Raw genomic sequence first — 23,360 nt, forward strand, 5'->3', positions numbered from 1 at the left:
TTCTTCAGAATGGTGTCTTCTGGACTTTTGAGGATCCTGGTGTTATCCATCCTTCTAGTGAATGTACAAGGACTTGGTTTGAATGACTTCCTCTTTCCCAGTAAGTACTGGGCCCTCTAGCCCCTTCCTGGGAGAGAGGGAAGGTTGTGGGAAGGAAGGAACAAGGAACAATTATTCCTCAGACTTGGGTTGCTTTTCATTATCTTCACCTTGGGTCTTGGGTTGGAAAAGGAGAGAGATATTTTGGGATGTTTCTTCCATTTCCCTCTGTGTGGAAGATTCCTTCTGTGAATGCAAGATTTCAGACCCGAGGCAACCCTTACTGCTTTCAGCCCCTCTGAAGTAGAGGGTTAGTCTTGGGGGGGGGGAGGCTGGGAATGTCATAGGATATGGCACTTGGGAGGGTCTATAGGGATCTGGGAAGCCTAAGGGACCTTCTCCTCACCCACAACAAAAATTGCTCCCTTTCTCCAACATCATCCCTGTCAACTCCTGATTCTTTCAAATACAGTGCAATAAAGTAGCCTTGTACCCCCAGGTTCCGTGACTTTGGGATAAAGGATAGTGTTCAGACGTTCCTTTGAACTTAAGACAGTAATATTCCATGACCATATATAATAGTAATAATAATTGTTACTATTTATAGAACATTCAGGAAGCAGGGACTTAGAGAGAGGGATCTGGAGTCAGACTTGGTGGGTCCAAATTCTGGTTCTACCACTTAGTAGCCATGTAACCTTAGGCACTTGAGTTCCATATGCTTTTGTTTCCTTATCTGCAAAATGGGGTATTAATAGAAATTACCTCACAGAGCTATTATGGGAATTAAATGAGAGATCATATTTAAATTAGAAGGATGCTTGGATTATGGTAAACACTTAACAAATGCTACTTAATATTATTGTGCATCAGTTATAATACAACATACTCAGTTATGATGATGGCTTTACACACTTTGTCTCATTTCTTTCTCACAACTGTGTAAAGCTAAAACGATCTTACAAATGAGGAAACCAAGGTTCACAGCAAGTAAGTGGTAAATCAAGAGTTAAGAATTAAAACACCCAGCTGTCTGATGCCAGGGTGAGTGATATTAATCACTGTTCAACGGTGCCCCCCAAAAGGGACTCCCAAACACTAACTCCCCGATCAGGCCAAAATGACAAGATCCACTTAGACCAATGGCTTTCAATAGGGTCATTTTGCCTTTCAGGGGACATCTGCAAAGTCTGGAGACATTTTTGGTTCCAAATTGGGTGTGTTACTGGCCTCTAGTGGGTAGAGGCCAGGGATGCTGCTAAACATTCTACGATGCACAAGATGGCTCTTCCCTCCCATCAAAGAATTATTCAGCCAGAATGTCACTAGTGTCATGGTTGAGAAATCCTGTCTTAGAGGGCATGGGGCTAGGGATGGGATAAGAAGGGAGAGGGTGAGGGGCGCTCAGGAGGCAGCGTAGTGTAGGCAGTGCTGAGAAATAGGTACGGGCACCCTGAGGAAAATCCCAGGGAAGAACAAAGCAAAAGCGACCTTCCCTGATCCCCAGAATCGCCAGCAGTCTGGGGAAGAGTGGGCACTATGCCCTCCAATGCTCCTATATGTAAGACCATTTTTTCCACAGAGAGATGCCCCAGAATCCAAGAGAAATGTAACTACAAAGAAAGGGATCAATGTAAGAAGAACAATCAATGTCCAGCCAACATGAAGTGCTGTGCCTTCAACTGCGGGAAAAAGTGTTTAGACCTCAAGAAAGGTACTGTTCAGAGCCTGAGTAACCAATCCTTCTGCCCAAGCCCTCACCTCGGCCCACCTGGGCCGGCTTCGTCCCTGGTTGGCTAAGGGTGGGTCCCTGAGCAATGCTGCTGGATGTGGGAGGGCCTGGGAGCTGCATTCATCCCCGCTCCTAATATGATGCCTGACATTAAGTCATAGCTCTCTTGTCTGGGCTTCAGTTTCCCTCCCCCACTAAAGAAAGTGTGCAAGAGTGTGTGATTGAGCGAGATAGCCTCTTGGCTACTTTCCACACTTACTATTTTGAGTCCCCAGGTGACTTACCGTATACCAACATTGTGGCTATGAGTGATAATGGAACAATTTGTATCACACCTCGCTTTCTGCTCAGAGTGCCTGCATCTGCGCAGTCTGCCAAGTCTGAGTTAGCACCGGGAAACCTTCCCGGACCACTCCAGACTGGAGCGTTTTCCCCCATTGAGGCAGTCTTCACTCCATAGTCATCTCTCTGGGTTCCCGAAAGACTAGCAAAGATTCTTCAGTCATTCATTTAACAGATACAGAGTCTCTGAGAGTCAGCAGGGTACGATCGATGTGGTCAGGGAGCTTGAGGAAGGCTTCCTGGAGAAAGCAAACCTGGAGTTGAATTCAGAAGGGCAGGTAGTAAATTTAGGCCAAAAGTGGGTGGAAGGTCTTTCCAGGCACAGGGAATAGCATGTACTCAATAGTGGAGTCTAGGGAGTGTGCACGTGGTCAAAAGATAGTAGTTAGGAAGGGTTTGGTGGGCTAGAGTCTCCCTTTGATCCCAGGAGCAATAGAAATCCATTGAGGTGGGTGGTGAAATGAACAGGTGTTCTCTATGCCTGCCGAGGAGGAATGGAATGTCCAAAAGGATCTTGGCATGAAAGAAAATGGGCGCTTGCACTAGAAAGGGAGCTGAGGGCACGGAGAAGTATGGGATGCGTTTGAAAGGTATCTAGGAGGTGCAGCAAACAGGACTTGACAATGGAGCAGGGTGGGAAGGCAGAGAACGCTTAGTCATTCTTCAGCCTGCAGGTCAGGGCTTCTCCATTTATAAAGTTACTTCGCTACTTTATAAATCACCATTACTGTGGAACCGGTGGGCTGTTAGAAAATTTTACTAACAGAGATACAAAAGTGGGCGGTAGGTATAAAAAGGTTGACTAGCCCTGGAGCTGAACTCACAGTTCAGTTTGGATCTGTTTCTGTTTGCTAGGGCTGCTGTAACGAAGTGCCTCACACTGGGGGGCTTACACAACAGAGATGCATTGTCTTACAGCTCTGCAGCCAGAAGTCCGAGGTCAAGTGTTGGTCAAGTGGTTCTTTCTCGAGTTGTGGAGGAGAAGCTGATCTATGCCTCTCCCCTATCTTCTAGAGGCCTGAGGGAAATCTTTGGCATTTCTTGGCTTGTGGACCTCTGTCTTCTTCTGCACATGGTGTTCTTCTTGTGGGTGTGTGTCCAAATGTCTCCTTTTTATAAGGACATCAGTCATATTGGATTAGGGATGCACCCCACTCCAGTGTGACTTGTCATAAAAAATGACATCTGTCACAACTCTATTTCTAAATAGGGTCACATTCTGAGGTCCTGAGGGTTAGGACTTTAACGTGTGAATGAAAGGGTGGTGGGGAGAGATGTAATTCAACCTATAACAGGACTGAAGCTAATAGGAGGAAAACATGCATGACCATCTGAAAATCTACTCTCGCTTTCCCTGCACGGACTTGCACTTTACTCATGATCCCATAGTCTTGTCTTGGCATGGTTTGGATGGCAGAGTAAATGGCTTATAATTTGACATTTTCAGGGCACTTCCGTATCTTTTATTTATTCAGGGCATATTTATTGAGCAGCTATTCTCTGCCAGGCACTGTACTACAAGCTGCACAGTAAGATACAATCAAGAAGCTCACAACTTAGAGGGCCATGAGGGTGATTTCACTTGCCCCTCAAGACAGCCCTTTAAAATGAGCAAGGTGAGATTTTGCATTTTCTTTGTACAGGAAAGGAAGTCGAGAACGACAGGTAATGTGGGAGGTCAATGGACAGACTGAATTAGAAAAAGACTCTTGAAACCAGTCTCCTCCCTCTCAGGGGAGACAATGAGGTCAGTGACCAGAAGGGAAGAGCTATAGACACCCAGATGGCTCCACTTGGGGTCTCCCTGCAAATAGAGCTGGGCCCCTGGCATGTGAAAAGGTGAGAGGAGGCCCTGGCTGGTTGGCTCAGTGGTAGAGCATCGGCCTGGTGTGCAGGAGTCCCGGGTTCGATTTCCGGCCAGGGCACACAGGAGAAGCGCCCATCTGCTTCTCCACCCCTCCCCCTCTCCTTCCTCTCTGTCTCTCTCTTCCCCTCCTGCAGCCGAGGCTCCATTGGAGCAAAGATGGCCCGGGCACTGGGGATGGCTCCTTGGCCTCTGCCCCAGGTGCTAGAGTGGCTCTGGTCGCAACAGAGCGACGCCCCATGGTGGGGCAGAGCGTTGCCCCCTGGTGGGCGTGCCGGGTAGATCCCGGTTGGGCGCATGCGGGAGTCTGTATGACTGTCTCTCCCCGTTTCCAACTTCAGGAAAAAAAAAATACAAAAAAAAAAAAGGTGAGAGAAGTCTGAACAGTGTCATCTGTGGAGGTGGAAAGAGGGATAAAAATAGTCATATTTTGGGGGGGCACCCTAAGTTTCAACTCTGGGGTCTCCCTGCAGACCTATGCAGTTTTCCAAAAGATCCTGGACCCTGCATGGCTTCTTTTCGTCGTTGGTGGTATAACAAGGCCAACAATACCTGTTCCATCTTCATCTTTGGCGGTTGCCAAGGAAACAATAACAACTTCCATTCCAAAGCCTGGTGTGAGAGCACATGCTCCAAAAATCGTGAGTACCAAGGGCCCTAATCTCCCATCCTCACCAGGACCACACGAGAGGTCAGAGTATTGGCTAGTTTGTTCTGGGATGGCCACATCCTGGCAGACCAGGTGCTGAGAGAACCAGCTCCCATCAGGACATAAGAATACATCTCAGAGGCTTGAACAGTGGCTTTCTGGGAAGTGAGGCTGGGAAGGGACATGATCATGAATCAAAGCTTGCAAGTATGAGGGGTGGAGGGAGGATGCAGACCTGGTGAAATCTCAGAGACCAACATCACAGAGGTCACAGGATGTGCATGTTGAGCAATCACCACAGGCCATCAGTTTTCTAATTACAATGCTTTACTAGCAATCCACTCCTATCTACATCCCCTTCTCCTTTAAGGAGATTTACAGCTGTCCAGGTAACCCCCCTTCCTTTAATGCCCTATGGAAAGATGTACAAACATAACTTTAAGACTGGTTCTGAAGATAAGCTGAGCCCAAGATGCTCAGCTGCTCCTCCTGTCCTGCATTCCCAACAGGCTTCTAATCCTGAATGCATAAGGATCGGAACGACCATCAGGATTGGGCTCATGGTTCAAGGCTCTGCCCGTGCGCCTGACTGACACTCCAGGTTGGCCTCCACTGCTCCACAGCCAGCGTCCCATCCATAGCTCTTCCCAGAACCGAACCCCGGGATCTGCCTTCCTTGCCTCCATCTCAGCCTCTTTTCATACATAATATCCTATTTTGAATCTTTTTCTATAGTTGAACTCCCAGAGCCCCCATTTACAGTGGGGCAGCTCCTAATTTTTCTCAATAAAGTACTCTGTTTGATCCTGAGCCTCGACTCACATCTGTGGGCACCTCATGGTTTGTGGTGTGTGAAAGCTCCCTGGGGCTTCTGGAGATGCCATTAAAGGGAGTGAAGAGAATCAGGACCTTGAAGGTTGAGGTATTGTAATCTTCCTCTGTTTCCTCAGGAATTATAAGACTCTTTTAGGACAAGGCCCGTGGGGCATTGCCTTAGATTGGAGCCCCCAGAAATTGAGCCTAGGGTAAGAGCAGGTGGGGAGTTATTGATTCGGGAGGTAAGTGTGGGGAGTGCGGTAGGTGATACAGGAAAGTGAGCGGGTTACCACTGTGGGAAGCTGTAGCTTACTCCTACTGGAGACTTTCTAAGGGACCATGTAAAACATGCCTCTGTAGTTTTTTTCATCCATCTTCAGTCATGGGCAAGCTGAGGTGTGTATCCATGGATTCTCATACCATACTGGATGTCTGGGGGCAGGAAATCCCTCATTCTTCCACACTGTTCTGTGTGAAATCTGAGCAAGATCCCAGGATCCAGAGAAAACCCACAGCAGAGATGTAGAGACTCTGATGTTTGAAGTGGAAAGCTAGCACTGGATATTATTCAACCAAAGAAAGGAATGACTGGCCCTGGCCGGTTGGCTCAGTGGTAGAGCGTTGGCCTGGCGTGCGGAAGTCCTGGGTTCGATTCCCGGCCAGGGCACACAAGAGAAGCGCCCATCTGCTTCTCCACCCCTCCTCCTCTCCTTCCTCTCTGTCTCTCTCTTCCCCACCCGCAGCCAAGCCTCCATTGGAGCAAAGATGGCCCAGGCACTGGGGATGGCTCCATGGTCTTGCCTGAAGTGCTAGCGTGGCTCTGGTCGCAACAGAGTGACACCCCGGATGGGCAGAGCATTGCCCCCAGGTGGGCGTGCCGGGTGGATCCCAATCAGGCGCATGCGGTAGTCTGTCTGACTGCCTCCCCGTTTCCAGCTTCAGAAAAATACAAAAAAAAAAAAAAAAGAAAGAAAGAAAGAAAGAAAGAAAGAAAGGAATGACTGAAATGTGATCACATGACATGCTACACAGTGGACGAACCTCAAAAACATCACGCTAAGTGAAAGAAGCCAGACACAAAAGGCCATATACTCTATGATTTCATTGATGTCATATGTCCAGAATAGGCTAATTCAAAGGAGTAGATAATAGATAAGCAGTTTCCAAGGACTATGGTAGCCTGGGGGAAAACAGGGAGTGACTGCTAATGGGTATGGGATTTCCTTTTATGATAAAAATGTTTTGGAACTAAATAAAGGTGATAGTTACACAACATTATGAAGGTATTAACACCCCCTGAACTGTTACTTAAAAATGGCTAATTTTATATGATGTGAAGTCTACCTCAATTATAGAAAATGAATAAGGAAAAAATTTGCATGAGAACTTTCTCTTACCACTGCAGATGACATCAGAGGTGGGCTGAGAGTATGTCTTACTGATGCTTCAAGCCTTAAATTGGAAAGTTCAATGGAAAGTTCAGATCCCATCACTGATGCAGCTGGTTCTGTGGTCAGAACTGACATTTGTTTACTCTTTCCCTCCTGCACCACCTATTCTGAATTGTACTCCATGATGGAAGCTCGCCATTAGCTCTAACATTCTCTCCTGATTTCAACGCACCATCATCTTGACTGAAGATTCCGTTCAATCTGGAATCTACCGGTCTCCTCCCCTACATGCTACTCATGGCAATACCTTTAGTCTTTGACATGATTAAAGAAATGGGGTGGGCCAAAAAGAAAAGGGAAAAGGACAAAGGGAAACAGAAGGGCAGGAAGAAAGAAACCCAGACAGAAAGAGACACAGAAAGAAAAAAGGGCACAGGGTAAAAGAAAGAGACACAGAAAAAGGAAAAATAAACAGTGTTGTGAAAAATAAGCAGAAAAATAACCATCATGAGCAGAGTAATATTGGAGAGAAAGACAAGAACTAGGATAGTCTTGACCTCCAAACTCTCCCTGAAACATGGAAGACCCTGGAATCGAACACCGTTTCTGCTAAAGGAGTCTAGAACCCCAATAAGCTTGGCCTCTCTTCCTGGTTGAAGTGAGAGCCAGAGAGCCTCAGTTTATTGGAAGACTAGATGCTGCCTATCAAGAGTCCCTCCCACAGGGCTGGTGCTGTGGGTGACAGCTAGTCCATTGATGGCCTCGGAAACGTGGTGTCCCCCAGAGGAGGGGGTGCAGCTGGCTTCTCTAGCGACATGTGGACTCCTGGAGTGTTATTGTTAGGTTGTGCCGGGGCAGGCAATGTCTCAGAAAAAGTTGCTGCTGAACACTGCTTCATAGTTTCGACCTCACCTGGGATATCCTGGGAGTCTGGGGTGTTGGCTGTCCAGAAACATGGCAGGTTCAGTGGAGGGAGAAGGCAGAAGTGAGGGGGAAGGAGTGGGAAGCATCAAACTGTAGTTGCTTCTCTTATGTGCCTTGACCTGGCAACACCAGGGTTTCAGCAAGGGGCCTCAGCATTCCAAGTTGATACTCTATCCACTGCACCACCACAGGTCAGAACTTAATCTTTTCTTTAAAAAGTATTTGTTTTAGGAAAAAAGGGAGAGAAAGGGACAGAAACACAAACCTGTTTCTGACCCCGGTCCCGGAATGGAATCGAACCCACAACGTTTGCATATTGAGACTGTACTTCTAAGTCTGAGAAGATAAGGCGGGTCAGGAGCTTGACAAGGCGACAAGCACCTGGGCTTTTCCATCCCATCCATGCTTCTCAGTCCTTGCTTGGGGTTGACATACATGAGTGACTGGCACAGAATCATCTGTCTTGTACCCACAGGCCAGAGAGCCTGTTGGAAATATCCACAGTGTGCCATGTTGTTAACAGTACCTGCTCACCTGCTGTGCCCAAGAGCGAGCTCAGAGCCCTCGTGGCTGAGCACAGGGAACGCCATGCCTTCCAATGGCCTCAGTGAAAAATGCTGTGTCTGTCTCTTTGTTGCCAAGTGTTGGCTCATTCCCCTGCCCAGTAAAACCAGAGGACACCTGGAGTGGAATCTTCAGGTGCTACTCGTGGTGCCATGCAACCCAGGACGCCCTGGTCTCACTCCCCTTCTTATTCTCTCCCCAAAGCTCCCTGCAGAGGCAGACGTGCCCAGAGGAAGTTGTGGGTGGTTTGAAAACTCAGGGAGAGTCCAAGCTGACGGGAGTAGAGAGCTCCACCCCCCACAATAACCCCCCCTTTTAAAAAGCATATACACACATAGAAGCTTCTAGTAGAAAACAGATATCCAGATCACGCAGCAAATTAAGCAAAATTAGAGCTAATGTCCAGGTTCAAAGCATAGCAAGGTGGGGCTGGAGCCCACAGCCTAGTTGAAAATCAGGGTAGACAAAATGACCACACATCACTTTGTTTTTTAATATTCAGCATCTTTTTTTTTTTTTTTGACAGAGAGAGGGACAAATAGGGACAGACTGACAGGAAGGGAGAGAGATAAGAAGCATCAATTTGTTGTTGTGACACCTTAGTTGTTCATTGATTGCCTTCTCATATGTGCTTTGACCAGGGGGCAGGGGGGCTACAGCAGAGCCAGTGACCCCTTACTCAAGCCAGCAACATGTGCTCAACCTGGTGAGCTTTGCTCAAACCAGATGAACCTTCACTCAAGCTGGCGATCTCGGGGTCTCAAACCTGGGTCCTCAGCATCCCAGTCCGAAGCTCTATCCACCGTGCCACCACCTGGTCAGACAATATTCAGCATCTTAATGTCACTTTTTTCCTACAGTTGAAGAATTCTCTTCCATGAGGAGTCCTTGTGTAAGGGAAAACCGGTGTTCCACTATAAATGCTGAGTGTCCAGACTCTCACTCAGCAGTCAGGATTTAGTAATGGACACAGGAACCACACTCAGTATTTCAAACAGAGAATTTAGCACTGAGACCAGGTGTCATGAGGATGAGGAGGATGGAACATTAGGAAAGAACGGGGGCTAGAGTAGAAGTCAGAGAGAATACTGTCCCCAGACTAACGGGGAACGTCAGACTAGTGCCCTGATAGTAGACAAGCTTTGGGCTAGGTCACCTGATCTCTAATGCTGGCCCAACCATTAATCTCTATGTGACAGTGACTGAGTCATTCTCTCTGGGCCCAAGTTATCACACCTGCCCTACAGGGAAGAGACAAAGAAAGGACCCTCCCCTCCCCCAGTCTCACCCGGGACACTTCCTTGGCTCTCATCCTTCCTGGCCCCAGTGATGTGCAGGAAGGCATCAGTGGAGTCAGCGATGGAAAGGGTGGACCTGTGCAGAGCGCTGGGAGATGCAGTGAAGCCCTGGCGACCACGTGCCTTCCCGGAAGACCTTGGCGTACCAGCCCTTGTGCTATGCCTGCCTCTCATCAGGTGAGCTGCACTCCGGGGCAATAACATGTTGGGAATGAGAGCTGAGCCCATAGAACTGTTCCTGAGACCTAGGTTTAGTGTTTGAAGGACCGTTTCCACCCTTATTCAATGAATTGTACACTGCACAGGCAATAAGTTCGCTATTTCCCAGCCATGAAACAACTTCAGCAGTCCCTGTGAGGAGGATGGGCATACATTACAGAAACTTTTAAATATATTGTCTGTCTTTGAGGATTTTTGTAGCTAAATTATCTAAGTGACTCACCAATACCAAGACACTAGGAACTCAGAGATTCTCAAATCCTTAAGAGAGTGAAACAAAAAAGTCTTAAGGTAACTCTAATGTATTATAACTATTTGTCTCAAACTCTCTTGATTTAATGTCACACTTCTGCTTCATATCATAACTTTTATGGGTCTTCATCCGTGAAATATGCAAAACAGGTGCCACAGGGTTTGTGACGAGCACATGTGAGAAGTTTTACAATATGTACAGAACATAATGCCTAGGATGTTGATGTCCATAACAGTACAGATTAGAATTATTATTAGAACAAACACAGTAACAAAGGCCAGCACCACTTGATGATCTCAACCACTCAGGTGCAAAGCTTGTAGGGTCCCAGCTTCCAGAAAAGGGGGTCAACTGAGAGCTTCCAGCAGTGGGCATTTTCTATGTCTTATGAGTAGTAATTCCCTACTCCTGAGTTCTACAAATAATTTCTCCCTCCTCTCTTTATATTCAAGCTAATTGACATAGAATGCTAAACTTTATCCTCTGCTAAAAAGTTCTACTTGACTTCCTAAAGACATAAATTAACTGTTCTCTTTATTTTATTTATTTATTTTTTGTATTTTTCCGAAGCTGGAAATGGGGAGAGACAGCCAGACAGACTCCCGCAATGCGCCGGACAGGGATCCACCCGGCACGCCCACCAGGGGCAACGCTCTGCCCACCAGGGGGCGATGCTCTGCCCCTCCAGGGCGTCGCTCTGCCGCGACCAGAGCCACTCTAGCGCCTGGGGCAGAGGCCAAGGAGCCATCCCCAGCGCCCGGGCCATCTTTGCTCCAATGGAGCCTTGGCTGCGAGAGGGGAAGAGAGAGACAGAGAGGAAGGAGGGCGGGGTGGAGAAGCAAATGGGCACTTCCCCTATGTGCCCTGGCCGGGAATGGACCCGGGACTTCTGCACGCCAGGCCGACGCTCTACCGCTGAGCCAACTGGCCAGGGCCTTTTTTTTTTAAATTCATTTTAAAGGAGAGAAAGGGAGAGAGAGAGACAGAGAGGGAGAGAGAGAGACAGAGAGAGAAGGTGGGGAGGAGCTGGAAGCATCAACTCCCATATGTGCCTTGACCAGGCAAGCCCAGGGTTTCGAACCAGCGACCTCAGCATTCTTCTCTTAAATGATTGACCTTAAAGACTATAATTTCAGGGATCATTTCTATAATTCCTTAAATGATCGACCTTAGTTTACACTTGCAGACATTTATTTTGAATATAAGGTAAAAAATAGAAATAAACTCTCCCAGTACATGTGTGCTTATAATTGTATTGTTATATGTGCAAGCAAGACTTCTGAGTCCCTGTTCCCCTATTCTATAAAATGACAACACAATAATATTTATTCCAAGGACGCTTTTTTATGAAGATGCAATGACAGACAAGGCAGAAAATTCCCTGACATGTTGTCAGTGTTGAAGTGATATTAGTTTCCTTCTCCCTTCTAGAAAAGATAAAGGTTTTGTGGAGTTTAGAATCTGAATGGGAGTACTTGATTCTTTCAAAATCTTATCCACATTTACTTTCCCCAACACTAGAACATCGAAATCAATGGAGCTAAATCAAAAGTAATTTTATTCTTTATGCACGTATAGGGTGAATATAGGGTAAGACTCTGTTGATGAGTGTAAGTGCTAGATAATTAGCAAGAGTTTCCTGCTAGCTCCTCTAATGTGCTTTCAATAAATATTACACTTGACCTCCATCTTCTGGAATGATAGTAACCCAACCACCAAAATCAGCTGACGAAGGACCGGGTCAGTGACTTGTGTGTGACCAAAGATCCCCAGGGCAACCCGGGTACAGAGTGCCTTGTTCTCAAAGGCCAGAGACTTCCGCACCCACTGTCAAGGTTTGTTCAGACAAATAAGTACGGGCACACCTCATCAAACACTGTCCTCATTTCATAGAGTCTTATGACACTGACGACATTAGAAATACCTTTATACTTAAAAAAATTTATATCCATAACTCTTCTGCAAGGTGTTCTAACCTCAGCAATATTTAATTTGGGGCAGATCAATCACTCTTTGATGTGGGGCTACCCTGTGCATTGTAGGACGGCTAGGTTAGCAGCACCCCTGGCTTTTATCAGTAGGTACCCCTGACCCCCAAGTTGTGACCATCAGAAATGTCTCTAGACATTGCCAAGTGGCCCTGGGAGGTAGAATGCCCCTTTCCCAAATGCAAACAGCTCTTCTGAATTGTGCGCTGAAAGGTCAGGTCTCACATCCTGCTCAGCTGCTCTAGAAGGTGGAGCAACGTGGGAACTCTCAGCGAGGAGCACCTATGGGCAGTCCCGCCTTTACTATCCAAACAGAAAATGCCAGTCTGATCATTCCCTAGGCCAGGATCCTTCTCCCACTAATTTGATTTCTGATGAACAGATTCAACCACTCAAAAGAGCTAAGGAGTCCTGGTAGACCCACCAAAGTGCAAAAGATAAATCAGAGATGTTGAAACGCAGACTGCAGAAGATTCTTCAAGAAAATACAGGCAGAGGAAGCAGTAAAGATAAGCAGGTGATGAGAGGGTAGACCAACAACTATGTGAACTATAGTTTGGAGAAGCAATGTTTAAGAATGAGTATCATCATGGCTGCAAGGGATTGAAGGAGAAAGAAGAGTTGTCACTAACGTGCAAAGATGGATAACACATTTCTGTAGAGGATAAGTGTGGTTCAGTTTGCGCTCCCACTTCCAAAAAGATCACCGTACACACACACTCCCATGTGCAAAAGGCATGTGCCTGTGTGTGCATTTATAATGTATGAAGCATTTGTATATTCACTGAACACTTGTGTCAGTTCTGGGAAACATGCGAAACCAGCTAATTAATCTCAATTTATAGATGAGAGAACTGAGGCTTGCCCAAGGTCAAGAGTGCCTGAATTCAAAATTACAAGCTTAGACTTCATCTTGGAGACTCCCTAAATCCTACTAATGCCTGCTCTGTACTGTCAAAAAGAAATCAGATCTCACGAAGATCTGGGAAAGGAGGTGGGTGGGGAATGTGCTGCCCTGGCAATTGAGGTATACCTCTAGAAAGAATAATTCTCTACACCAGGGGTCGGGAACCTTTTTGGTTGAGAGAGCCATGAACGCCATATATTTTAAAATGTAATTCTGTGAGAGCCATACAATATGTTTAACACTAAATACAAGTAAATGTGTGCATTTTATGTAAGACTGGCACTTTTAAAGTACAATAAGTCTCTGAATTCTTTTTAATAATGTTGTTATGCTGTTGCTAACCAATGATGAATAAAGTACTTCTTACTATTAATGTGACTTCTGGTGCTGCATGGCTTTGCTGATGGCTTTGTAGTCTGGTTGATACGTGGTGAGGTTAAGCTTCGTACAGGTGTTGAGACTTCCATCCGTTAAACGTAATCATAGGTTGGTCTTAACATTCTTTAGATGTGAGAAAGACTGCTCACATGCATACGTAGAGCCAAACATTGTCAGTACAGCAATACTCACATGCTGCAGTGTGTGGTATGTGATGGGAAGTGCGTTCCAAGTTTTGACAATCAGCTGGTCCGTAAGTTGAAGTTTTTTCATTTCTCCCCACTTGTGTTTGCTCGCCAACTCTGCTTGCTGTCATGCAAGTCTTTCCAAATCTTCATTCAGTGACTTGAACTTATTCACCCACATGTCTGAGGCCTTCAGGTCAGCAGCTTGTAGCTCAAAATCTCTGACAGAGACACCAGGGATGTAACTCAGGTTGGCGCTGTCCACTGTTCACTTGTGTGGATGGGTGATGAACTAGAAAGACGAGTGCGCTCATGAAATTCTCCAAAGCGCGCTTTGAGTGACTGCAGGAGGTTAGATGTGAAGCCCGCTAGCTGCTGGAGATCAAGATGTTGAGCAGAGTCACTTGCTGTGCATGCATCTTTAAAGTCTCCCAGTTTTTCCAAGCATAGTAAATGACCTGTTTCAATGTCAGCCATGAAGAGTTCCAGCTTGTTTTCAAATGCAAACACTGCTTGTTGAAGGGATAAGACTGTATTTCCAACGCCTTGCATTTTCATATTGAGCTGGTTCAGATGTTCAGTCATGTCCATGAGATAGTAGAACTTCAGGAGCCACTCAGTGTTAGCTAACTCAGGATGCTCGACGTTTTTCATTTCAAGAAAATCCAGATTTTGTTCAGACAAGCCGCGAAACGGCTGAGCACCTTTTGTCTTGACAACCAATGCACATTGCTGTGCAGAAGCAGACCAGGATAATTATTCCCAACTTCATCCAGCAGTGTTTTAAACTGGCAATCATTTAAAGCTCAGGCAACAATAAAGTTGACCACCCAAATGACCAGCAACATCACCTCACCAAGCTGCTTGTCACACATCTGAGCACAAAGTGCCTCCTGATGTAGGATGCAGTGAAAACTTAGGATAGGTCTCTTTTCATGTTCACAAAGAAGCTCTACGAATCCTCTGTTTTTCCCCACCATGCACGGAGCACCATCAGAACATACTGAAAAAAGTTTATCCATGAGGAGATTTTTTTCTTTAGCAAACTCAGTGAAAGACTTGAATAAATCCTCCCCTCTTGTTGTCTCTTTCATAGGCAAAACAGCAAGACTTTCCTCACGTAGTGTGTCACCGACAGCATACCTTTCAATCACACTGAACTGGGATAAACGGCTTATGTCTGTTGACTCATCCAAAGTGAGAGAAAAGAATGGTGCTGCATTTATGTCCTTCACTTGTGTTGCCTCAATTTGATTTGCCATCATGATGGAACGATCGTGAACAGTTCTTGCCGACAGAGGCATGTCTTTTATTCGTTTGATTATCTTGTCTTTATCCGAAAAGTCGTCAAAAAGTTCATTGGCAACATCAAGCATGAATGTTTTGGCATACTCCCCATCTGTGAATGGCTTTCCATTTCTCACAATTGCTAAAGCACCAGCAAAGCTAGCCGAATTCCAGTCACCTTGTTGGGTCCAAACACGGAGTTGCTGCTGACTAGCTTGCACTCTGCACAGTAGTTCCTGACATGCTTTCTTCCTGCTGTTCCCTGCTGAATATTTTGATGCAAATGTAGTATGGCGTGTGTCAAAGTGCCACTTTATATTTAACCGTTTCATCAATGGAATTTTATCATTGCATATTAGACACACTGCAGAACCTGCTCTCTCCACAAAGGCGAATTCCTCTGTCCATTCCTGCTGAAAAGTATAATACTCCTCATCTTTTTTTCTTCTAGCCATTTTCTTCATCAAAAGAGTTTCTGCAATTAGTTAGCTGACTACTTGATTAAAAGGAGGAAAGTTTACTTCCTGACCTCATAATGACCCGTGTACATTATGCATTATCCAATAAAAATTTGGTGTTGTCCTGGAGGACAGCTGTGATTGGCTCCAGCCACCTGCAACCATGAATTTGAGCGGTAAGAAATGAATGGATTGTAATACATGAGAATGTTTTATATTTTTAACATTATTACTTTTTTTATTAAAGATTTGTCTGCGAGCCAGATGCAGCCATCAAAAGAGCCACATCTGGCTCACGAGCCATAGGTTCCCGACCTCTGCTCTACATTAAACAGAGCTAGCCTCCCCCCCCCCCTTGTACACAAAATAATGTATGTTGCTTTCACAATTACCCAGGAGATCCCAAATGGAAGGGAGGCAGCATTAAAGACTATGCTTGGCACACTGTGGGAACTCAGTGTTTGTTGAACAAATGAGTAATGCAAGGGCATTGGAGCTGGACAGATGAGGGCCCATTACCGGCTCTGAAACTCACTATCCATGTGGCATGGCTAAGGTAGCTTAACCTCTCTTCCTCTATAAAATGGGGGTTCTAAGTCTGTGGCATTCCTGCATGGATTCAAGGGAGGTGATGTTTGAAAGTAGTTTATACAGTGCCTGGGAATGTAAAGGCACTAAACAAATGGTCTATTTTTATTATGATGATTATAGGGGCTTCCATCCTAAAGTGTGTTATAAGGTGGCCCTGGATCAAATCAGATAAGACCAAAAGAAAAATGGAGAGACACATTCTGGCTGAATACTCTGCTCCAGGAACTGCCCAATATTGTGGTTAGCAGAGTTACAGGTGAATGAGCTCGATGTGGGGCCAGGCTCCTCCCATTGGTTCTCTTTCTTCTTAAAAAGCCAACGCCAGTCTGAGCCACTGGCTGTTTGCCACCATGAAGCACTGGGTCTCTCTCCCAATTCTCCTGCTTCTCACCTTCAGTCTAGAGCTTCAATCAGCAATGAGAGGAAGTAGGTATGAAAGTGGGAGCTCCAAGAGTAACCTGGGACTAGGGTAGGGGGGCTGGCAGTACAAAGAGAGCCTGTTTTTTTTTATCTTTTAGGCTAGGGAGATAATTTCATTCACTTCATCATATATAATACTTGCTGGCTGCATATGGGACGCCAGTTACTGTCTGTGGTGCTGAGGCTAGGGTGATGAGCAAAACAAAGACAATGCCTTTGTGGAATTCATAGTCTCATGGGAGACAGATAGACAGTACGTAATACACGTAACAGATGAGAAACGTGCTATAGAAAAGAGGAAACGTAGAGCAGGCTAAAGGAGATTCAAAGTCTGGGGGGAGGCTGGTTGTGTGCACAGTAAGACTGAGAAGGCGAGATATGAGCCAAAGTGGAAGGTGAGGGCCTTAGACAAGTTGGACCTGTATAGAGAAAAAGGGTCCTTTCTGGTCTACTTTCTTTTCTTTTTTTTTTTTTTTTTTTTTGTATTTTTCTGAAGCTGGAAACGGGGAGGCAGTCAGACTCCCGCATGGGCCCGACCGGGATCCACCCAGCACGCCCACCAGGGGGCGATGCTCTGCCCCTCCGGGGCATCGCTCTGTTGCGACCAGAGCCACTCTAGCGCCTGGGGCAGAGGCCAAGGAGCCATACCCAGCGCCTGGGCCATCTTTGCTCCAATGGAGCTTCGGCTGCGGGAGGGGAAGAGAGAGACAGAGAGGAAGGAGAGGGGGAGGGGTGGAGAAGCAGATGGGCGCCTCTCCTGTGTGCCCTGGCCGGGAATCGAACCTGGGACTTCCGCACGCCAGGCTGACGCTCTACCACTGAGCCAACCGGCCAGGGCTGGTCTACTTTCTTTGCTGAAGCTTCAAACCTGGAATTGGGGAGATGAAATGCAGTATATCCAGGATAATCGATTGAAAATGAGGCCACTTAGCAGTAGTCAAGATTTCTGAGTAGCCAGTAAAAATCCCTTTTAAAAATATATCTTATGCCTCACAAGGTGTTGGTACAGAGGATAGAGCATCAAGTTGGGATGCTGAGGACCCAGATAGGTTTGAAACTTCGAGGTTGCCAGCTTGAGAAGGGGCTCATCTGGCTTAAGTGTGGGTTTGCCATCGGGGGTGCGGGGTCAGCAGCTTAAGTCTGGGATCATGGACATAAACCCATTGTCTCTGGCCTGAGCTCAAATCAAGGTCATTGGATTGAGCAAGGGGTCATTGGCTCAACTGGAGCCCCCCCCCCAATCAGGACATGTATGAGAAAGCAATCAACAAACAACAAAAAGAGTTGGAAACTACAAGTTGATGCTTCTTATCTCTCTCCTTCTTCTTTTTTGCTCTTTCTCTTTCTCTTTCTCACAAAAAATTGAAAGAAAAGAAAGAAAGAAAAAAGAAAAAGGATAAGTCCTCTTGGTTAAGGAAGGAAAGAGTGATTGAGAGCAACTACTATTTATTTTTATTTTTATTTTTTTTAAAGACTTTATTCAATTTTCAGAGTAGAGAGAGAGGGAAGGAAGGAGAGAGAGAGAAGGGGGAGGAGCAGGAAGCATCAACTCCCGTATGTGCCTTGACCAGGTAAGCCTGGGGTTTCGAACCAGCAACCTCAGTGTTCCGAGTCTATGCTTTATCCCACTGCGCCACCACAGGTCAGGCAACTACTATTTATTGATGCTTTCCTATTTATCAATGTTTTCTATAGGTTATTTCTAACCCTTCTGTAACTATTATACCCCCTATTCTATATGAAGAATATTGAGTGCCAAAGATATAGGTGATTTGGCTAAGATCACACAGCCAAAATGATTTAATCAATTGTGAACCCCACTCTTGAATTCCATGTCAGCCCTCCTTTTACATAGGATATCTATCAGATAGAAGGTGGAAGCCCGAGAGAGCTTACTCATCAAATCCTAGAAAGTCAGTTCTGAAAGGATGCTCAGAGATGATAGAGTACACTTCCTGTTACATATGAAGGAATGGAGATTTGGAGAAGTTAAGTTGATACAGTATCACACAGTAGTGAGTGGATTTGAATCCACTAGAGCTGGATTTTTGAATCTGGGATTTTCAGCATAGCAGGCTGCTTCCAGAAGTGAAAATCTCTATTTCTGTATAGATAGAAAAGCCCACGGCTGGCTAAGAAGAGGTACAGAGCTCAACTACTGTGGACAGCCTCACAGTTGTGCCAACAGCCACCCCAGATCCAGGCATATGAGGCTAACCAGGGAAAGGTGATAAGTTTGGCCTCTCTCAACCACTTTCTCTCTTTAGGCCATTCAAATCAATCATGGGATGTCTTCCCAGATGTTTGCAATCTTCCTTTCAAAAGGGGCCAGTGTTGAGCCAAAATCCAGTGATGGTTTTACAACTCTAAAAGCCTTGAATGTCATATGTTTTTCTATGGAGGCTGCAATGGCAATGGGAACTAATTTTTGAAGAAAGAATTGTGTGAGAAAACCTACAAGTAATCTCAGTTGTAGTAAGAGCTGTGCCCCCTGAGGACTCAGGATTGCTCTAAGGCAATTCCTTGGACAAGAGATGCACTTCTTCATCCCAAATTTATTCTCCCTACTGCATTCTGAAAACTCACTCATCTCTGTGCCTGAAATCCTATAAACAGTACAACATGCTTAAGACCTCAAGACCTTCTTTTTAAAATGCATACATACATACAGTGTGTCCGTAAAGTCATGGTGCACTTTTGACCGGTCACGGGAAAGCAACAAAAGATGATAGAAATGTGAAATTGCACCAAATAAAAGGAAAATCCTCCCAGTTTCTGTAGGACGAGGAGGCAGCATGTGCGCATGTGCAGATGATGGCGTAACACCATGTATACAGCGGAGCAGCCCACGGCCATGCCAGTTGAGATGTAGACGGTACAAAGGAAAGTTCAGTGTGTTCTGTGGCTCATTATATTCAAATCCGTGACCAAAGTGCAACGTGAATATCGGCGCGTTTATAACAAAGCGCCACCACATAGGAATAACATTACTGGGTGGGATAAGCAGTTGAAAGAAACCGGCAGTTTGGTGGAGAACCCTGTTCTGGTAGGCCATCAGTGAGTGACGAGTCTGTAGAGGCTATACAGGATAGCTACCTAAGGAGCCCTAAAAAATCTGTGTGTGAGCCCACATCGAACTGCACTGAATAGATATGAAACTGGTAGAGTTTTCCTTTTATTTGGCAGATTTCACATTTCTATCGTCTTTTGTTGCTTTCCTGTGACTGGTCAAAAGTGCACCATGACTTTATGGACACACTGTATACCCTGGGGGAATTAAGAGTTAACAACCATTCACACTTACTTTGAATTACTGCTTAGCCCATGAGAGGACAGAGGTTTTGGAGGAGAGGGGAGTGAATCTGAAAACCTAAGTGTGGTGTCCAATGGGTCTACATTGGACTAGGAAAAGTTTTCCCGAGTCCTGTGAAACAAGACAAGGGAACAACGGAAACCAGAGAAGAAAGGAAAACGGGGGAGGAAACGAAGATATCAAGACCATTTTTAGTATAAAAATTAGTGAAACTTTATGAGAGCCCTTCTGTTCTAAGGTTACATCACATCATCCTGCCATGGGCTGCCTGGGGAAAGGAGTGAAGAGCCCTGGTCCTGAAGTCCCTTGACCTGCCTTCAGCAACACCAATTATTACAATGTGGAGGGGAAGGAGAAAACAGGGGGATAAGCTGTTGTTATCCAAATCAGAAGGGGACAATGGAGGACTAGAAATGGGTAAGGCCCTGATGGTGAACCTTTTTATAAAAACCACCCACTTTTGCAGTGCTGGTCAACCTAGTCCCTCCCGCCCACTAGTGGGAGGTCCAGCTTTCATAGTGGGTAGCAGAGCAACCAAACGGCACCGCGATTGGCCCACCATGAAAGCTGGACCGCCCACTAGTGGGCGGGAGGGACCAGGTTTACCAGCACTGCAAAAGTTGGAAGCTTTTGCCCTGGCTGGTTGGCTCAGTGGTAGAGCGTTGGCCTGGCGTGCAGAAGTCCCGGGTTCGATTCCCGGCCAGGGCACACAGGGGAAGCACCCATCTGCTTCTCCACCCCTCCCCCTCTGCGAGAGTCTGTCTGACTGTCTCTCCCGGTTTCCAGCTTCAGAAAAATACAAAAAAAACCCCAACAAAGTGGAAAGTTTTTATTTAAAAAGTTCACCATCACGGGGGTAAGGACTTCTCTAAAATCACAGGTACCAATGAAACAGAGTATCACCAATCCAAGGAGAGAACGTTCCCCTCTGCATTGCAATGTCCACCCTATCATTCCCTCAAACTTGCTCTGTACTGAGGGATGGGACGGACATTCAATTGGGTGGGAGACACAGCCAGAGGGACCTCCAGAGCCAGCTATGCAGACCTCAGTCTTGGCGTGGAAGCTCTAGCAGCCCTGGGGCTCAGTTACAGTCCCTCTCAGCCATGGAATAGGGTCAGTTCTGCCCATTGAGGGACCCATCCAGGGACCAAGCCGCAGCCCTGCCAGGGACCTGGTGGGAGCCATACTTAGGATATGTCAGGAACCAAGGCAAATGTTTTACATATATTAATAGTATCTTGTTTAATATTCCCAACAGCCCAGAGAGGAAGACTCTTAAAATCTGTATGTTACAAATGAGGAAGTTGAAAGTCAGGAAGATAAAAGACTTGCCGAAAACTGCAAATTGGCAAGGAATGAAGCTGGTGTTTGAATCAAAGTCTGACTCTAGAGCCCATATTCTTAATCAGTTTACTAGAATTAACGTTCAGCTGGCCATGACCAGCCCAGTTCCTGCTTACCTCTCCATCCCAGAAACCCCCCTGGACCTCTCCTTACAGACTACAAAGAGATCTGAGTTTGCCTGCCTCTACCTTGTTCAGGTTCACATTCTGGAGGTTCTTGAAGTCAGAGATCTTGCCTTACACATCTCTCTCCTACACCGAGCCCAGGAAAGTGACATGCACAGAGTACATGATGGTGATTTGTTTGGTTACTAGGGATGTTAACTTTGATTAGTTGAAAGAGGTTGTATCAGCAAGTACTGATGATTAGTTTCATAGAGATTGTATCACAGAGGAAAGAAGAACCTGGGATTTATTTTTTGGAGTTAAATTTTAAACTATGGCCTGACCAGGTGGTGGCGCAGTAGATAAAGCATCGACCTGGAAATGCTGAGGTCGCCGGTTCGAAACCCTGGGCTTGCCTGGTCAAGGCACATATGGGAGTTGATACTTCCAGCTCCTCCCCTCTGTCTCTCTCTCTCCTCTCTGTCTCTCTCTCTCCCTCTCTCTCCTCTCTAAAATGAATAAATAAAATAATAAAAAAAAAAGAATTAAAACACCCAGCTGTCTGATGCCAGGGTGAGTGATATTAATCACTGTTCAATGGTGCCCCCCAATAGGAACTCCCAAACACTAACTCCCGATCAGGCCAAAGTGACAAGATCCACTTAGACCAATGGCTTTCAATAGGGTCATTTTGCCTTTCAGGGGACATCTGCAAAGTCTGGAGACATTTTTGGTTCCAAATTGGGTGTGTTACTGGCCTCTAGTGGGTAGAGGCCAGGGATGCTGCTAAACATTCTACGATGCACAAGACAGCTCTCCCCTCCCATCAAAGAATTACTCAGCCAGAATGTCACTAGTGTCACGGTTGAGAAATCCTGTCTTAGAGGGCATGGGGCTAGGGATGGGATAAGAAGGGAGAGGGTGAGGGGCGCTCAGGAGGCAGGGTAGTGTAGGCAGTGCTGAGAAATAGGTACGGGCACCCTGAGGAAAATCCCAGGGAAGAACAAAGCAAAAGCGACCTTCCCTGATCCCCAGAATCGCCAGCAGTCTGGGGAAGAGTGGGCACTATGCCCTCCAATGCTCCCATATGTAAGACCGTTTTTTCCACAGAGAGATGCCCCAGAATCCAAGAGAAATGTAACTACAAAGAAAGGGATCAATGTAAGAAGAACAAACAATGTCCAGCCAACATGAAGTGCTGTGCCTTCAACTGCGGGAAAAAGTGTTTAGACCTCAAGAAAGGTACTGTTCGGAGCCTGAGTAACCAATCCTCCCGCCCAAGCCCTCACTTCTGCCCACCTGGGCCAGCTTCGTCCCTGGTTGGCTAAGGGTGGGTCCCTGAGCAATGCTGCTGGATGTGGGAGGGCCTGGGAGCTGCATTCATCCCTGCTCCTAATATGATGCCTGACATTAAGTCATAGCTCTTTTGTCTGGGCTTCAGTTTCCCTCCCCCTCTAAAAAAGGGGTGCAAGAGTGTGTGATTGAGCGAGATAGCCTCTTGGCTACTTTCCACACTTACTATTTTGAGTCCCCAGGTGACTCACCGTATACCAAAATTGTGGCTACGAGTGATAATGGAGCAATTTATATCACACCTCGCTTTCTGCTCAGAGTGCCTGCATCTGTGCAGTCTGCCAAGTCTGAGTTAGCACCGGGAAACCTTCCCGGACCACTCCAGACTGGAGCGTTTTCCCCCATTGAGGCAGTCTTCACTCCATACTCATCTCTCTGGGTTCCCGAAAGACTAGCAAAGATTCTTCAGTCATTCATTTAACAAATACAGTCTCTGAGAGTCAGCAGGGTATGATCGATGTGGTCAGGGAGCTTGAGGAAGGCTTCCTGGAGAAAGCAAACCTGGAGCTGAATTCAGAAGGGCAGGTAGTAAATTTAGGCCAAAAGTGGGTGGAAGGTCTTTCCAGGCACAGGGAATAGCATGTACTCAATAGTGGAGTCTAGGGAGTGTGCACATGTTCAAAAAGATAGTAGTTAGGAAGGGTTTGGTGGGCTAGAGTCTCTCTTTGATCCCAAGAGCAATAGAAATCCATCGAGGTGGGTGGTGACCGAACAGGTGTTCTCTATGCCTGCCGAGGAGGAATGGAATGTCCTAAAGGACTTCAGCATGAAAGAAAATGGGTGCTTGCACTAGAAAGGGAGCTGAGGGCACCCTTTTGAAAGGTATCTAGGAGGTGCAGCAAACAGGACTTGACAATGGAGCAGGGTGGGAAGGCAGAGGACGCTCAGTCATTCTTGAGCCTGCAGGTCAGGGCTTCTCCATTCGGACTTCCTGAGTT

General features: G+C 46.2%; 1 protein-coding gene across 1 annotated transcript; it reads left to right on the top strand.

Annotated features, from left to right (window-relative positions):
• The first annotated feature begins 9 nt into the window (after positions 1–9).
• On the top strand, positions 10–22,397 carry LOC136406644 (eppin-like). The gene is made up of 4 exons (XM_066386606.1): positions 10–100; positions 1,622–1,753; positions 4,451–4,618; positions 22,180–22,397. Exons 1-4 carry the CDS (start codon positions 10–12, stop codon positions 22,395–22,397), a joined length of 609 nt encoding a protein of 202 aa, XP_066242703.1.
• The last annotated feature ends 963 nt before the right edge of the window (positions 22,398–23,360 follow it).

This window comes from Saccopteryx leptura, chromosome 5 (assembly GCF_036850995.1).
Source record: "Saccopteryx leptura isolate mSacLep1 chromosome 5, mSacLep1_pri_phased_curated, whole genome shotgun sequence".
Classification (NCBI taxonomy): Eukaryota; Metazoa; Chordata; class Mammalia; order Chiroptera; family Emballonuridae; genus Saccopteryx; species Saccopteryx leptura.